General features: G+C 42.8%; 1 protein-coding gene across 4 annotated transcripts in view; it reads left to right on the top strand.

Moving 5' to 3' along the window:
- SRBD1 (S1 RNA binding domain 1) overlaps positions 1-18,295 on the top strand; it is a 181,309-nt gene extending 163,014 nt beyond the window's left edge. For all 4 annotated transcript variants that reach the window (XM_075595801.1, XM_075595802.1, XM_075595799.1 and 1 more), the window contains exons 22-23: positions 1,726-1,910; positions 17,327-18,295. In XM_075595801.1, coding sequence (XP_075451916.1) covers positions 1,726-1,910; positions 17,327-17,616 — 475 coding nt within the window. In that variant the 3' untranslated portion in view covers positions 17,617-18,295. The remainder of the gene's footprint in view (positions 1-1,725; positions 1,911-17,326) is intronic.
- The last annotated feature ends 510 nt before the right edge of the window (positions 18,296-18,805 follow it).

Genomic DNA, 18,805 nt, shown 5'->3' with positions numbered 1-18,805 from the left:
CCTCCTTTGCAATGCATTGTGAGCCCCTTTGGCAGTGTAGGGGTTCAATAGCACTTTTTTTGTATTTACCATGCTAGAATGTCTCAAACTGGCACGAAGAATCTAACGAGCAGCAAATGATATACACAATTGAAACCAAATCAAACATACAAATTACTTAATATATGGCTGCATGTAATACTTAAAAAAAAAAATGCTTGTTTTAGATAGAGGGGAGTTATTTAAGGGTTTGGAGAGCTGTAATAAAATATAAAAATACGGTGGATCTAAGGTGCACACTTGGAAGGGCACATGGTCCTGATCATTTATTATTTACTGTGTTGCACGAAAATCCACCATCTTAACGAAAACATGACCGCTAGTAGAATTCGCATTGTAGAAAGTGACATGTCTGGTTTCCACAATGGTCTCTCTTCCTTCCTGACTTTTTGGATTTTGCTAGCATTGCAGTACCTTGGAAGCTTCTCAAAATCAAGAGATCATTTTACGTTGTTCTTAGCAATGTGACGTTTAAAAATAGCTAATCAATATAACGCATTATCACTAAACCATTAACGGGCCCTATCTATTGATTGTTCTCCATTCTTCAAGTTCATTCTGAGGATCCTCAACCCACATTTGTTTGAATAGAAATTAGATATGAAAATTATCAGATTAAACGCTCCAAAGTCTAAATTGAGAAAGATTTGGTAATCATATATCCTATTGATGGAGTGGTAAAGATCTTTCTTACTGGACCACTTCTATTAGTAGTAGTTTTGCAATTGATATCTGCGTTATACAGGATTATATAGGATTTTTCTGTGTAAAATGTGACACTGTTTGAAGTTGAAATCATCACCCAAGTTAAACTTAACACATCACACTATTTGGACTCTTTAAAAGTTGCCATTTTAAAAGTGAGACAAGGCTTGTATTTGCTTATACCTCTCCATTTATTTTGTAGTATAAAATTACTATACGGAAGCTATAGAATTAGGATTTCCAACAATTTCCTTGACACTGACTGCAGGTGCATGTTCAGTTTTTTTTTGTGTGTTTTTTGTGTGTTGTAGACCATTGCAATTCTTTCTCGCTTGTCCTAGTATATGTGAACTAGCAAAGTTTATATTTCTGATATCCTGGGAGCCTTCCAATTTGAGCAGTATTGATCATTACTGTATTTATATTCTTTATTGTCATCTTCTCTTGTAGTAGTCTGCAGAAAGGCAGCATGTCCCCTGGGGAACACCATTACTAATGCCTACTTATTTGAAGGCTTAAAGATATATAATTGCTTAGCTTGCGTTTGGATAAGCGTGCTATACTTCAGAGAAAAAAGGGGTATTTATTTTGCGATACAGTTGAAAATTTTAGTAAGATGTAGTTGTTTTGGTTACAGGAACAAACTCATTGATGAAGGGTCATGTCTGGTTATGTCAAGCTTGAGCATGTGTTGTGAATATTATATTAGTTTGATAACTTGTATGGAACATAGAACTTTGTATTGTTAAATTGTCAGTTCGAATAGCCAGTTCTGTCGAAGTCCCAATAACCTCCGATGTCTTCAAAGATGAGAAAATAAAAAAATCACTCAAGCTTTTCTGTTTTGTTTGTATGAATAAGTACATCCAAATGAGATATTTGCTGATATATTCTGATCCATTTTGTCACCTTCCCTGTACTAATTTTCTAATATATCCAGACTGTAAACCTTCTCCTCAATTGTTGTTGCCTTCATTACAGGTTTTTAGCCCTTGTGAATGGAAGCTCACATGACATCGGGACAGAGAAAATACAAAAGCAAGTTAATGGATTAATTCAACAAGAACGAATTGAAGGACTAGCAGAGAAGTTTAAAACAACAGTTCACACATTACAGCTGATTATTGATGGTATCTGCCAGCCCGAAGGCTTTGATATCCGTACAGGTAAAAAGAGCAAACTTCTGCATCCTCTTAATTCAATGGTAGAAAAAAGAAGAAAGCAGCGCACGGCCAGGGAGTCAGGTGGTATGAAGATAAAATTCTATTTATTCAGCACAAATACAAAACATCACCCAAGGAGGTGAAAAACCCTCCTACGCGTTTCAGATATGAGTGCCCTTTATCAAGGAGTATAGGGTGCAGGATGACAGGGACCCTCTATATATACATAGCAGAAAAGGATAAAGAATACTCAATTTTCACGCCAAACATTGTGCCCGCGTGTAACGTAATCCTCTTAATTCAATCATGTTTTGTAAAAAAAATAAAAATAAAAAAATGTAAATTGAGAGATTTTATTCGAGCACAACTTTCTCTGTCTAGGTCAACACCTGTATTGCTAAATGATGGAGCATGTCTATTGATTTAGATGTTACTGTGTTACAGGGCAGGGATGGGAAGATGTTTGCTCAAGCTGATGTGTTTACTATTTCTCAGCATTCATTATTGCAGCATTGTCGAGGTGAATCATTAAGGGGCATTCATGTACCTAGTTGATTTTTCAGGAACTGGGGTTTTTTTAAGCAGTTTTTTAGAAATGAATGACCTTGAGCTTTTTGACACCTATATCAACATTTCAGGCTCAGAGACTCCCTGGTTCCCAAGTTACAGGTCCTGGTTTGAGGTGCCAGTATCTCCCTGCATTGTTTAAATGTTCCAATCACGTGTGGCGGGAGAATTTAAACATGGCGGAGATACCGGCACCCTATACCAGGGGCCTGTAACTCGGGAAGCAGGGTGTCCCTTGGGCTGAAATTAATGTGGTTAAGCTCCGGAGACCCCCTGCTTCTATACTGTGTTGTTAAATTAAAAGCCGCGCGATCGCCTGTTAGAGGTGCATAGGTAGAGTGACTGATTCAGTCTTACTCTTACTGCTCGTCTCTTACAGACAGGTGCAACCCGGTAAGATTCACACAGAGCGAGTCCCATTCAGATGCAGGGACCCCCGCTGTGTTAATCCCGATGGGCCATTACCGACTACTATGCGGTGCGCCGCTGACTGTGAAGGCTTTGCACCAGCACATTCTCTGCAGCTGCGCGACCGACATAGCGCTGCATCTCTACCTACCTTTGCCAGCAAGTATCAATGGATGAGAAACTTTCAAATGAAATCAATAGAATGGTGATGGGATGGAGCCCATTTGGATGAAACAGGACAATTTTGCAAAGGACCTTCCACTGAGCCTCAAAAGGAAAGTGTTTCGCCAGTGTATCCTGCCTGTGCTCACACATGGATGTGAAACTTGTACCCAAGTGAAGACGATTCAGAAGCTCTAGACCATTCAAAAGAAGTATGCTGAGGATTACACAAAGGGACAGGAAAAAGAATGAGTGGGTTCGAAAGTCAAGAAGTATTTGACATCATCATAAGGGTGAAGACATAATGGTAGTGAAACTGACATATCGCTAGAATAAATTACTGTCGTTGGACCAAGATGGTACACAAATAGATTCCAAGGGACATCAAATATTAGGATCTCCAACATGGATGCCTTCCGACTTCGCTGCCTTTACCAACATGGCCACCGAGGCAGGAAGTCAGGCTCTTCCTTTGCTGGATTTTCTTACACCTGCTTTCTCCCTGTATGTATGTATGTATGTATGTATGTATGTCTTTATTTATATAGCACCATTAATGTACAAAGCGCGTCACAGTAGTAATACACATGACAATCATATAAATAATAAATACAAATAACAGATCATGGAAATCAGAGCTTCAGACATAAAGTAACATTTAGGAAGAGGAATCTCTGCTCCGAAGAGCTTACAATCGAATTGGTAGGTAGGAAAAATGGTAAGTGTGTCTGCAGGGGGCCAAGCTTTATTTATCATGTGTATAGTTTTCGCCACGGTGCTAATCATATGCTTCTTTAAGCAAGTGTGTCTTAAGATGGGTCTTAAAGGTGGATAGAGAGGGTTCTAGTCGGGTATTGAGGGGAAGGGCATTCCAGAGGTTTGGGGCAGTCAGTGAGAGGTTTAAGGCGGGAGAAGGCTTTAGATACAAAGGGAGTAGAGAGCAGGCGTCCTTGAGCAGAATGCAAGAGTCGGGATGGTGCTTAGCGAGAAATTAGGGTTGAGATGTAAGGAGGAGCAGAAGAGTGCAAAGCTTTAAAAGTGAGGAGGAGAATTGAGTTTGAGCTGTGGGATTTGATGGGAAGCCACGAGAGTGATTTCAGCAAGGGAGACGCTGAGACAGATATAGGAAAGAGAAGTGTGATTCTGGCAGCAGCGTTTAGGATAGATTGCAGGGTAGACAGGTGAGAGGCAGGAAGGCCGGACAGGAGGAGGTTACAGTAATTGAGACGGGAGAGAATGAGGGTCTGAGTCAGAGTTTTAGCAGTTGAGCAACAGAGGAAAGGTCGTATCTTTGTAATATTGCAGAGGAAAAAGCGACAGGTTTTAGATACGTTTTGAATGTGAGAGGAGTCGAGTGTGACCCCTAGGCAGCATGCTTGGACTACTGGGTGAATGATAGTACTTCCAACAGTAATGTGGAAAGAGGAAGTGGGGCCAGGTTTGGGAGGAAGTATGAGGAGCTCTGTTTTTGCCATGTTGAGTTTAATTCGGCGGAGGGCCATTCAGGATGATATTGCAGAGTGTCATTCAGAAACTTTGGTCTGTACAGCAGGAGTAAGGTCAGGGGTTTAAAAGTAAATTTGTGTGTGGTCAGCATAGAGGTGATATTTAAACCCAAGAGATGTGATTAGGTCACCTAGAGAAAGTGTGTACAGAGAAAAGAGGTCCCGGACAGAGCCCTGGGGTACCCACACAGAGAGATCAATAAAGGAGGAGGAGGTGTTAGCAGAAGAGACACTGAAAGTACGATTGGATAGATAAGAGGATATCCAGGATAGATCTTTGTTACGAATACCAAGAGTATGGTGAATGTGAAAGAGAAGAGGGTGGTCCACAGTGTCAAATGCTGCAGAGCGGTAAAGTAATATGAGCAGATTGTAATGACCTCTGTCTTTGGCAGTATGGAGGTCATTAGTTATTTTTGTGAGGGCTGTTTCAGTGGAGTGAACAGTGCGGAAGCCAGATTGTAGAGGGTCTAGGAGAGAAAAAGGCATAAAAAGAGTCAAGGAAGGCAGGAGCAGAGTCAGGAAGCAGTGTAGGATGGGAGGAGGAAACAGAGGCGATGTTCTGACGTATGGATTCCACCTTTTCCTTAAAATAGTCAGCAAAGTCCTGAGGTGAGATGGAGGAAGAAGAGGCAGCTGAGGGTGGTTTAAGTAGAGAGACAAAGACAGAGAACAGTCGGTGTGGATTAGGCTTGTGCGTGTTGATTAGTGAAGAAAAGTAGGGTTGTTTAGCCTGAGAGAGGGCAGAGTTGAAACGGGATAGCATACATTTGTAGTGAAGGAAGTCTGCGAGAGTGTGAGATTTCCTCCAGAGGCGTTCAGAGGAACGAGTGGAGGGACGCAGCATGCGCGTGGGAATTTATCCAGGGTCTGGGATTAGAAGGGCGAGGATGGCAGAGAGAAAGCGAGGCATGTAGATCCAGAGGAGGATAAGGCAGAGTTGTAGTTCCTGACCTGGTTGTCAGCGTCTGCAGCAGAACTGAGAGAGGAGAGGGAGCAGCTTAAAGTGGAATCAAAGGCTCGTAGGTTAATAGAGCACAGGTTTCTGCAGAACCGAGGGATAAATGGAGAAGCGCGAGAGAATAAGTCTTCCATTCCCCTCTCTCTTTTCTTGTGAAAGGTACTTCCTACCTTGTCTCCTGCTGGATCTCTTGTTCCTCTTTTGCCTCCCTCAGACCCCTGCCTGCCGCCAGACTACTTTCCGCCTCTCTCCTGCCCTGACCCCGGAACTGTGACCTAGACCATTCTGCCTCTCTTCTACCCTGACTCTGGAACCGGACCCCTACCGATTCAGGAATTAGATCCCAGGTACGGGCCGGTCTCTACTCTCCACATCTGCCTAGCAGGTCTGTCTCCTTGACAGTACAAAGCAACATACGCAGCCATAACACATTGCACAGGCCACGCAATGGACCACAGAGGTGGAGAAGGCCATGACCTTCCAGGGCCAACTCTTGGGTAGACAGTGCAACCACCTGGCTATGTTGGATACTAAATTGGACTTCTTCGCATCCACCTTACATATCCTCGCTACCTGTTTTCTCCCTGCATACTCTGCTGATTCCTCTTCACATCCACTCCTCTGGTCCAACAAGCGGCACCGATTTTGGTAGTTTTCCAGGAGCCAACTATTCCCAACCCTGAACGTTATGCTGGCTCTCCCTCTGGCTGCAAGGGGTTCTTCAATCAGTGGCTGATCCACTTTGAATTGCAATCATCCTCTTTCGGTTTCCATCGCTCTAGGGAGGTGTTTATCATGTCTCTTCTGGCTGGTGAGGCTCTGGCATGGGCATCACCTTTTGTACAAGAGGGGTTCTTCCCTCCTTCATGACTCTGCAGCCTTTATAGAGGGGTCTTCGACACTCCAGGTCAGGCAGTCATTGCCGAACAATAAAAAAAACAAACAGCCGGCGCCTCCAATAAAATAATTCAGTGAATATATTCTGACCAAATGAAGAGTCCAATCACTGATATCAAACAGTCCTGAGAGGGATCTTGAATGAAGTCTCACAGCACAGACAAAAAAGACAAAGAAAAAAATCATAGTGTAACCCTAATATATAGCCATAAAAATTCAGACACATACAGTAGAAAGAACAACTAAATAGCTATTACAATTTCATAAAATAGTGCAAATTAATATAAAAAGACAAACAATTGCCCGTTAGGCTTGGGACATAGGCAGAACAAGTTCATCCAGTAGAAAAATTAGGGAAAATTAGAAACAAATCACAAGAGTGCGTTCCCACGATAAAAAATAAAGTTATTTAATGGATCATAGTTACAAACAGCACACCAACGCGTTTCGGACTATACAGTCCTTTATCAAGGAAATGCGTTGGTGTGCCGTTTGTAACTATGATCCATTAAATAACTTTATTTTTTACCGTGGGAACGCACTCTTGTGATTTTTGGCTTACTAGCACTGGATGTAGTGCTCCGTTTTTTTCTCTTTTCCTCCATTCATTGATCTGTACAGACGGATGCCTGACTCTCACCCCTGGACTATTGGATACAGTAGACTCACAATACCGGAGGATACACATCTCATGTGAGTTAGTTCCTTTTGTTCTATACCTTGTGACTGGGAATTTGGACATTTATTGTATACTTTCCCCCTATATTTTGATGTTACACTAATACTGGACACTGGCAGGTGGTTTATATATCATCCTTACTACATTGCTTTGTGGGATATTTATATGCCAGTAATACATCAATTGGGGTATCACCAGTTTCCAGCATCAACATTGAATATTGGAGGGGTACTCCTCATAAGACTTTGCCACTATACTATTTAATACTGCTGCTTCTGGTTTTGGAGCACCATACAGCATTTGTTCTATCTTGAATTTCAGACATTGGCTGCAGAGACTGACTGGAATAAGAGAGTTCTGAAAGCTGCTTTTTGGCAAGGTCTTTCCGAAAGGATCAAGAATGAACTTACCTGCAGAGACATCCCGACAGACCTAGAAGGACTGATCATACTCTGCATCTCTTTGGATATCCGCATCCTGGAGATGGAACGAGCGGAAATGGAATCACCAAATCCTGACGGTTCTTCCAGAACCTCATCCTCCGAACCTCCTTCCTGTACCAACTACCATTATAGAGGAACCCATGCAGTTGGGCAGTATGTGGCTTTCGGAGGAAATGAAGTACCTCCGACGTACAACTAGGCTGCATCTCTAATGTTTTGTGTAGGGGCATATAGCTCGATCCTGTCCGAAGAAGCCTGGAGACGCCAAGGTCTACGGAAGGAGGGAGGACCTTCTCTGGGCACATCTAATTTATGTCCTCCTTCTCCCTATCATCAAATTGTTACCAATCTGCCTCTCCTGGCATGGGCGCTCTGTGTCAACCCAGGTATTCGTGGATTCGGGGGCTGCAGGCTCCTTCATTGACCGGGCTTTCGCCATTCATGTCATCACTCCACTCAAAAGGAAATCTTTGCCTATGACTATTGTGACCCTTGATGGCAAACCGCTGGGGTACAGCATTAATTCTCAGGAGACTCGCTACTATCAGGGTGCTTCATCACGAGTCTATACAGCTGGATGTTATTCACTCACCAACCACTGATATTATTCCCATGACTGCGAGCTCATAACCCATAGATCGACTGGATATCGGGCCAGGTGATGGCATGGGCCCCCTCCTGTAGGTCCAAGTGTCTGGTCATCCCTCACTCATTGGGGAACCTTCATTGCTCCGAACCATGGGCATTATTGGGTTTTCCTATCAGGCTTTTCAGTACGTCTTTAGTAAAAGGCAGGCGGAGGAGCTATCCCCTCATCATTCTTTCGACTGTTCAATCGATCTGATCCTAGGGATGGTTCCTCCTCTTCGGCAGATTAACCCATTGTCTAAACCAGAGACTGTAGTCATGTAGGTTTATATTGAAGATAATCTGGCTCGTGTATTTATTCAAAAGTCCAGCTCCCCTGGGGGGCAGGCTTTTTCTTTGTCCAGAAAACAGATGGGTCCTTAAGACTCTGTATAGACTCCTGTGGTCTTAACAACATTATGATAAAGAATTGCTTCCCACTCCCCCTGATTTCAGAACTCCTGTAATACCTTTGCGCCGCAACCATCTTCTCTAAACTCTTAGAGGAGCCGATAATTTGGTTTGAATCATGCAAGGGGATGAGTGGAAGACTGGTTTCAACACCAGAGATGGTCACTATGAGTATCTCGGCAGGCCCCTTGGGCTATGTAACGCCTCCACAGTTTTCCGATTTTTGGTCAGTGAGATCTTCAGAGACATGCTGGGTTCTTGTATCGTCATCTATCATGATGACATTCTTGGATCAACACTGTCAGCAGGTTGAGATGATGCGAAAACACCTTCATGAGAATCAACTTTTTGCCAAGCTTGAAAAATACGAATTTGAGAAATCTAGTCTTGCTTTCCTTGGGTACATCATATTCGCTCAGGGCTTACAGATGGATCCTGCCAAGGTCTCTGCCATCCAAGATTGACCACTGCCCAAGGGACTTAAGCCCATCCAAAGGTTCCTTGAATTTGCTAACTTATATCGACATTTTATCCGGGATTTCTCAAAAATAGGTGTCACGGTAGGCCACTCCAAATACACCTTTATATTTAAGGGATTAGTCACAAGGCAAAACAGGCAGTAAAATAAATTGCGGTTTATTCGGATAAACCTCGGAAACGCACAGAAATACAAGAAACAGAGAATATACACACTTACTGGGGTCTGGGGGAATGCGATCTACCCTTTCCTAGTTGCAAGGCGCCTGCTTCCGCGAAGGCTTACCTTGATAGGACCCTGGTTCTAGGCTCCTGGACCGAAATCCAGCCTGCTGGCTAGGCCTCCCCATGCTTCCCTGTGTGAATAGCTCTTTCACAGAAGCACCTTTGAGAGGCCCGCCAGCAGCTGCATGTCTTCAGACCTCCAACAGGAAAAAGAGAGAGAGAGCTGCTTTTACTGCACGCTCTTGTATAGGCTGGATACCTATCTAAATCATTGAGTGTAATAGCCAATTACAGTAGGGATTGAAACTACGCATTCACTGATAAGAGGGATAAATTCAAAACTTGCCAAGGAAAACATGCTTCTGAGTTTTGACATACAGGGCAGTTTTCACCTGGCTCTGCTGTGTCTAGTAAAACAAAGACTTTCTAATCTAAATATCCTGCTCACCAAATGGTTCCCCCCCCCTGCAATTCCTTTAGACTTTGAACTATGGATTCTATGCAAACGAGCTAGCATCTTAACCATATGCCTGTGCTTTCTGTATAGAACCTTATAGTAAACACTAAACACAATATAAAGTACACTTCATTACAGAATATACTTTGGGGGACCTTATACTTTAAAGGGAAATAACTAGGGGATATTTGGGATCGAAATTCAGGAGTCTGGGGCATTGAAATGCTAATTCACATGCTAATTCACACTGCCTTTTGTCACCAACATGGGTTTAAATCACAGGGCAAACACAATGTATTGCAGTTTTAAAACACCGAAAACCAACATTTAGACATAAGAGCTTGCACTCTACCATTTGCACCTATAATGTGGGGGTTCTAAAACCTTCTCTTCTCTAAGACACCAGCTAAGAATACCTTGCTGGCAGGCAATACAGGTTAAAATATTCCCCCCCTTTTCCCTCATGTGTCAGAATTCTCTGCCCTGTAGGCTATTTCTCATAAGAGGCCACCCATACAAGGCAATCCACTTATAAGCTTGCACAGGCAGCTGCAGGCCCATGAGGCAAATACACAGAGAATACATTAACTAGCCCACTGGGCTTACACAGTTAACCCCACATACACAGTTCCTAGCTTATACCCCTATGGGGGACAGTATAAACGGGGAACAAATTTACAGGTAACACAGAATATTAGACCCAAGAGCCGACACTCTCAGCCCTTGCCATACGGTTTCAGGGGCAGCCAGCCGGGGTCCACCTTTATTAATGAAGGCTGGCTACACCTACCGCCACAATAGGTTCACCTATAACGGCCATGACTAAATAGGGGGCAGGGTATGTTTCTTCATCTCTGGATGCACAAGGTGCCTTTCTCAAAGTAAACAAGCTTTTCTTCACAGCTCCTATTCTTGTTCACCTATACTCTCTTTGTCCATTCAGCCTCAAAGTCGATGCTTCTGGTATTGGTGCCAGTGCAGTACTTTCACAGAGAACTGATTTCCAGTCGCATTTGCATCCTTGTTGTTTCTTTAAGAAGTTCTATGCAGCTGACCGTAATTATTATGTCGGGAATTGGGAGCTATTGGTGGTGATGATGGCACTGGAAGAATCTCCTTGAGGGAACTTCAGTACCTATCAAGCAAGATGTGCTGTCTTTTCTACCCGCTTCAACTACATTCTTTCTTTTAGACCTAATCTAAGAATATTGAAGGGGATGCTCTTTCCCACCTGTTTGCCTCTGAAGTTTCACAAGAGACTGACAAGGGTCCCATTTTCTCTCCTTCCAGGATTGTGGCCGCAATAGCTCCCACTGTCATGGACCACATTCGTAAAGCCCAGGCTGAGCTCTCCACTGGTTTCTTTGTATCTCCTTGTTGGCTCTTCATTCCCTCCCTCTTCATCTAGAAATGCACCAATGGGGTCATCACTCCAGATTTGTGTGTCACCCTGGTATTAAGAAAACCGCGTAGTGTCTCAAACAGACCTTCTGGTGGCCAGAGAGAAGGAATGATGTCAAGGTCTTTGTCTTGGCCTGCATGGAATGTGCTTGAACCAAAGTGCCACGCTCTCTATCATGCGGGTTACTTTATCCTGTTACATCCCATTCATGGACATACTACATGGATTTCATTGTGGAGCTTCTCCCCCTCCCCGGGGCATGATGGTAATCCTGGTCGTGGTTGACCGCTTCTCCAAGCAGGCACATTTCGTCCCTCTGAAAAAACTTCCTTCTGCTCCAGATTTATTCCATCTGCATTGCTTACCAACACAGATTGTCTCCGACATGGTCTCTCAATTCATTGTGGTTCCTGAAGGCTTTTTGCTGCCGTTGGGCAATTTACTTCCATTTTTCCTCCGACTACCACCCGCAGTCCAATTGCCAGAGAGAGGACCAATCAAATGTTGGAGCAGTTCCTCCGGCGCCTTGTCTCCCAGCAGCAGGATGATTGGGTAAACCTCCTGCCTCTGGCAGAATTCACCATAAACTCCCTGTCCCAAGAGTCCATGAAGTGCTCCCTCTTCTTCGCGGCACTAGGATATTACCAGACTACCTTTCCCCACGACTCCTCAGAAGTAGGTGTCCCTGCAGCTGATACCAAGGCCGATGACCTGCAGGATCTCTGGAAAGGTATACAGACGACTCTTCGCATGGCAGAAGAGAAGTGCGAATAAACAGAGAAGGCCTTCACCTGAATACCAAGTTGGTGATGAGGTCTGGCTCTCAACACATAATATCCATCTACGTCATCCCTACACAAAATTGGGACCACGCTTTATCAGACCGTACCGGATTTCCCGGAGAGTGAATGAAGTGGCTTTCCATCACTCAAGATTCCCTCAAACTGTCATGTCTCCTTGCTGAAACCAGTCGACTGTAAGGGGCACGGCCCTGAAGAGAGGCATTGGGTCAAGGCGTCCACGCTCCTGTCTTGGTCAAAAACTTCCATAAGGCTTTTCCTGCCAAGCCTGCCCCTAGGCATTCGAAGTCTGCCCCTAAAAGGGGGGATACGATTAGTAGCTCCAACATGGATGCGTTCTGACTTCGTTGTTTCTACCTACATGGCAGCTGAGGCAGAAAGTCTACCTCTTCCTGAGCGGGATTGCTCCACCTGCCTTCTCCCTTTATAAGGCTTCCATTCCCCTCTCTCTTTCCCTATGCAAAGTACTTCCTTCCTTGCCTCCTGTGGAAGCCTTGTTACTGTTTTCTCTGCCTCAGACTCCTGCCTACCACCAAACTACTTTGCGCCTCTCCCTGGCCCTGGCCCTGTGACCGATCATTCTGCTTCTCTCCTGCCCTGACTCCGGAACTGGATCTCACTATACTTCTGATTAAGGATTTAGATCCCAAGTACAGGTCTGTCTCTACTCTCCACCTCTGCGTAGCGGATCTGTACAAACCAACGTACGCAGCCGTAACATTAAAGGATCAAGACAACGACTAAAGGTTAGATGAGAAGAGGAAATCAGAAAATGTGTTTACAATGTGGAGGAGAGGCTTGCAACCATAGTACCTGGAAGGTCATTAGGGAGGTCTTCATCAAGCAGTGAATCTGTAAGGATTCGCCAAAGATAATAAATATATATATATAATCAAAAAATAAATAGATGATACCGTTCTGTGGCTAACGAAATGCTTTTATTTGTGCGAGCTTTCGAGATACACTGATCTCTTCTTCCGGCGATGTTACAATGAATGAAGCAAGGATAACTTAAAAACAGTGTCTCTTGGAATGTTATCTGTGCTTGTCCTTCCCCCGGTGTGGATGTGTTTTATGGCTAGAGGTGTCAAAGGGTAACTGAAAGCAAGTGAAGAAAGAGTGTGTATGTGTATCAGTGTGAATAAAAATGAATGGAGAGCCCACAGTATAAACAGTGCTCTACACAAGGTGTGTGTGGAGTGAGAGGGATATAAATGGTGTGGGTGGGTGTGGAAATGTGAGAGTTTGTAGCACAACTAAAAGTGTGTGTGGATACTATGTGGTCCCTATTGGTGTATAGGGATGGAAAAATAAGGAGTATTAGTATGTGTGAGAGACAGCTGTGTGTGCATAATATAGCACAGTATGTACAGACATGGCCTTTAGCGCTCATGGGAAGAGAGTTCGCTAGTGTCAGTAATGACTCATAAAATTTCGATCTCTGTTTAGGCCACTGCTAAGTGTCCCGAACAGTTGCATAAATTTGTATTCATGCAACCGTCTCTCTTTCGGGGTTTTAAGATTACCTTTGAGTATGGCAACCCTCAGATCGTTCATCTTATGGCCAGAGTCAGAGAAATGTTCGCCAACAGGACTGTCTCTTGTTCCGCGTGTGATGCTGTGGCGATGCAGGTTCATTCTCTTGTTTAGCCCCTGTCCTGTCTCACCTATGTAGTAGCAGCCCCCTGGGCATTTCATGCACATGATGAGGTACACGACATTGCTGGAGGAACAGGTGAACCCTCCTCTGATTTTGTATTCCCGATTCTTGTGTGGTATTTGTATTGTGTCCGCTGTGTAGAGCATTGTGCAGGTTTTGCATCTTGGGTCCTGGCATGGTTTTGTCCCGCATTCAGTTGTACTGCTGAATACTTTACTCCTCACCATAATATTCTTGAGATCATGGGGTTGTCTATATGATAATAAGGGTGCTTCAGGGAAGACCTGTTGCAGTCTTGTATCTTCCTGGAGGATGGGTTGTAGTTTCCTGGCGATCTTGCGTAGGGCTCCTAGGTGTGGGTTATATGTGACCACCAAAGGAACCCTGTCGCTTGTCTCCTTCTGTTTGTATTCAAGGAGATCACTTCTTGGTATTCTGGTGGCTTTGTGAATTTGCTGGTCTACAATTCTGTGGTTATATCCACGGTTTATAAAGTCTGATCTCAAGGCTTTAATCCGCTGGTCTCTGTCTGCTGTGTCGGAGCATATCCGGTTGTATCGTATGGCTTGACTGTAGATGGTTGCATGTTTGGTGTGTGTCGGGTGGAAGCTGTTGTCCCTCAAATAGCTGGCTCTGTCTGTAGGTTTGCGGTATACAGAAGTCTGTAGTTGGTTGTTCTTTATAGTAATGGTGGTGTCTAGAAAATGTACTTCATCCGGGGAATGGGTGAGTTTGAGGTTGATGGTCGGGTGGAAAGTATTGAAGTTGTCATAGAACTGTAGTTCAATGCATTTAGTCACTGTCTCTGTGAGTGGCTCCTGCGATCCCAGAAAGTATCTGCAGGCTGAAATCCCATCCTCGTGGGGGATGTTTGTATAAAGTGACTCTACATCCATAGTTGCTAGTAGTGTTCCTGTAGGGAGGGGGCCAATGGCATTCAGTTTGTTTAGCAGGTCGGTGGTATCCTGGATATAGCTGGGTGTGTTCCTTACAAGTGGTTTTAGAATGCCCTCCACCCAGCCAGAAATATTCTCGGTAAGTGTGCCAGATCCAGAGATAATAGGGCGCCCGGGTTACCCTCTTTGTGAATTTTAGGGAGCATGTAGAATGTGCCAGGTTTTGGGTTAGCTGGTATCAGGTCCAGAATTTGTTCTCTTGTGTGCGTCGGGAGTGTTTTAATGATCCTGTTGAGTTCTCGCATGTATTTTTTAGTTGGATCCTCCTGCAGTTGGGTGTAGTACTTTGAATCAGAGAGTTGCCTGTGTGCTTCCCGCAGGTAGTCTGTGGTGTTCATTATGACCACTGCTCCTCCCTTGTCCGCAGGTTTGATTGTTATGTTGTGGTTGGCCTTTAGCGATTCTATGGCTCTCCTCTCCATCAGTGTCAGATTATATGTTTGTTTCCTTACTTTGTCCAGGATGGTGGTTTTGGCGCTGTGTCTGAAGCTTTCAATGTACCGGTCCAATGTGGGGTTGCGCCCAGTTTGTGGAATCCAGTTGGATTTTTGCTTCTCTCCGCTCATGTGCAGCGGCTCTCCTTCTGCAGTGTTGGCATAATCTTGGTTGTGTCTGTCATGGAAGAACTCCTTAAGACGCAGCCTTCTGAAGAATTCTTCTAGGTCACTGCACAGCTCAATCTTGTCCATAGGCTTGGTAGGGCAGAATGTGAGACCCTTTGATAATACTGATAATATATATATAATATATAATATATATTTATATATATAATATAATATATATATATAATATTAGAAAATCGTGGACCAGCTAGCACTACGTAAAGCATAAGTGAATGACTGATCTTTTTTGGGTGCAAGACGTAGTCCACCCCAACGACCAGGGCAATACATGCAGAGCTAAAAGTTGTCCACAGCACTCCAATATTGGATGAAAAGTAGCAATTCTTTATTTGGTCTATAGGAATTCAAAACAGTACAAAAAGCACTAATATGGGCAGCGTTTCACACGAAACCAGTCCTTTGTCAAGCACTCCTATTGCAGTCTCAATATAAACTGCTTTAAATAGCGTATGGATAGAGGGGTTGGGTAATACTTCCTCGGTACAAAAGCCTTAGAAGGACAAAGCAAGTACTCCTACAAATGAATATTGTACCTTTATGAGGGACAATTGCAAGAGATGCTTAGTAGGATCACACAGTGAACCTGAACGGCATCCTCTATGGACATCTTGATCGGACATAGAGTAATGAAAATAGCATACAGTACACTAATGGAGAAGACAATAATTGCCTGTGTCATATTATACTCAAAACTTCATCAAATCATAGTAAACACAATTGTTATACATGTGCATACTGTAAGTTACATACTGGCATGTATACAATGTATAATGACTGTAAAATATACATGGTTAAAACATTTTAATCTCATGCCAGTTCACGATATGGAAACATATACAGTAGTCTTGTATACCTAACCAAACTAAATTGTTCAAAATGAGTGACCACTTGATTCTCCCCCCCAAACACACTCAATTCTCTTCCCCCCTCCCGTCATTACTCGCACCACCTCTCTTCCCTACACACACACACATCCTCATTTCCCTACTTGTGCATGTTAAAATTAGTATTTCTTATGGCTATTCCCTAGGTGATTGATGATGTTTCCCCCCCACCCCCTCCCCTCAAATTTGATTTGTATTATGCTTACAATGATGTTATGCTCATATTAAATTGAAATCGTGTTTAAATGTAGTCAAAATAATTATAAAGGATTTATTTTAAAGTAGCACTTTTTTTTGTGATTGCCCCTTCTATAATATGAATATGTTACAGTTGTGAATGTCTACAGGGTTTAAAGTAGAGAATAGACCTCTCCCCACCCACTTATCCCCTCTCCCCACAAAAAAAATATAATCCTATAACTTTAACTGCAGAATCCACAGCATGCCCTAAAATCCTGCTATCTGCCTCTCATATTATTAGGCAAACATAGCTATACGAAAAGATTTGCCACCTGACTACTAATAGAGTTTGTAACGTTTGTAACTTTTATGTCAGGATTAGCTCTGCCGGTGCAGTGAGGACCACCCTGTATTTTCTAGAATTTGTTAAGCACCTGTTTTCTATTGTAAGCTTTGCAGTAAGTTCTAAGACTAATAAATTGTCAATGGTATAACCGCCGTGATGGGAATGTGGACACTAAAACAGACTAAAAGCAGTTTATGGCAAAATTTCGGGGTCAACGTTTTGTAAATGTAAATTTGACTGGAAAGTACCGAAAAAGAGCTTCCCATGGATGCATAACATGACCAGGCAGTAACAGGGTTATAGGAGACAACGCATGACAGACAGACAATTGTGATGTATCTATTTAGAAATGACATTAAGTACTCAGGTACTCTGTAACCTATTTTTTTTAGTGCAGCACTTAGGGGAAAGTCTTCTGTTAAAAAGTCACAGCTGTTTGAAAGTGAAAAACAATCAGATGATTTTGGCCCATGTTTAATAAAAAGTGCTATACTATAACACACCTTGCAAGTTACATTGTGGCCCATTCACGACACTTGCAGGCGTTCTGGCATAGCACTGCTTAGGCATGGGCAAATGTCTCTTTACAACAAGTCCTTTCGCGTGTTATATACAAAAGATTACTAGAGGGTCTACATACTGGAAACATTTTGTTAACATACTGCTCCACAATTAAAAGTACAATTCTGTTGATTTATAATACATAACCCTATGTACATCCATCTCTTTTCTCTTTTTATTTTAAACAGAATTTGGCAGAGCTGATTTTAAGACAAACATCGTCTGCCTTGAAGATCTAAGTGTTGGAACAATCCTAACGGGAAAAGTGGAAAATGCTACTTTGTTTGGCGTTTTTGTTGATGTTGGTGTGGGCAAAGCGGGATTAATACCCATGCGGTATATAACAGAGGCTAAACTTTCTAAAGAGAAGAGAAGAAAAAGCCTCGGACTGGGACCTGGAGAAAGAGTGGAAGTTAAAGTAATTAATATTGACACCCGCCAGTCAAGGATTACACTAGAACTTCTGCGTGTTTTATGATTTGTGTTGTAGGTGCTAAAATGTTCTGAATAGAAATTATACTGTACGAACATGTCAAGTGTCTCAATGTTTTAGCCTTTTGAATCCGACACGCAAGTCAGGAATAAATGCTGGCAGGATATTCGTTGTATTTGTCATGTCCGTTTAATTTCTCTCATCGCCATTCCACATAATTAAAATGCCCATTTCTCAGTAGGTAAACGATCGCTTTCATCTTTCTCTGACTTATTCTATCAAATCTACTGAAATTGGAAGCCCCCTAAAACAAATGTACCTTTTTTTCTTTCTTAACATTTGACAGATATACTTTATAATTCTACTTCTCTCAAATGTTCATTCCAGTTTTACTGTTGGTTCTCATGAACTGAAACACGATGTTGCAGCTAATGTCTGCTGCCCTTCTCTTTTGAGCAAATAACTTTTTCGTGTTGGCCTTTCAAGGACCAAGGCTCATATTTACAAAGCAATGATAACCCTTAAGACACCTCATTCAGTTCATGGGATGTAAGGTGCCTTAAGGCTTTATAAAGATGAGTAAATATGGAAGATAAGGATGAATTAATATGGAAGATCTGCTGCCTGCCAATTTTATCATATGCTGAAAACAATTGTTGCCTTTTCATTTTACTTTAACAACCTTATTCTGGCAATTTAAGAGAATAAATTGGTTTATTGTTGACGTTTTAGTTACTTGTGTTTCAGTCTCCTTCAGTACTGGCGGAGTTCTGAATATTAGAAAGCAAACAGCGGTCAATTCAAGAACACATGTCTACTAAAATAGTTTTAATAGTTTTAAACAGCAATCTGACGGTTGGAGGGAGCCATTGAAGAGACGACAGAACTCCTTACAGTGGCAGGACAAATTACCAACTGGAGAGACCGTTAATGGCTACAATCAGGTAGTGTTCGGTGAAGAAAGTAAGAGAAATGGCGATTGAGAGAGAATTGTGAGAGAGAAAGGTAAGAGAGTGCGACACGTACAAGTGTGTGAGAGAAGGAGCGCAAGATAATAATAATAATCAAACTAGATAGACAGATCATACTGTACATAGAATTAGAGACGGCCAAATAACAGACAATAGGCACACAAAGTTTGGCACACTATGAGTTGTTATTGATCGTATTGACACAATAATGAGAGATGGCGCAATTCAATGAGTCCTGAGGTGTTTGTGGTGACCTTTAAACT

This window comes from Ascaphus truei, chromosome 4, assembly GCF_040206685.1.
Source record: "Ascaphus truei isolate aAscTru1 chromosome 4, aAscTru1.hap1, whole genome shotgun sequence".
Classification (NCBI taxonomy): domain Eukaryota; kingdom Metazoa; phylum Chordata; class Amphibia; order Anura; family Ascaphidae; genus Ascaphus; species Ascaphus truei.
Note: the sequence above shows the minus strand (reverse complement) of the source record. Positions and strands in the feature narration are given on the sequence as shown.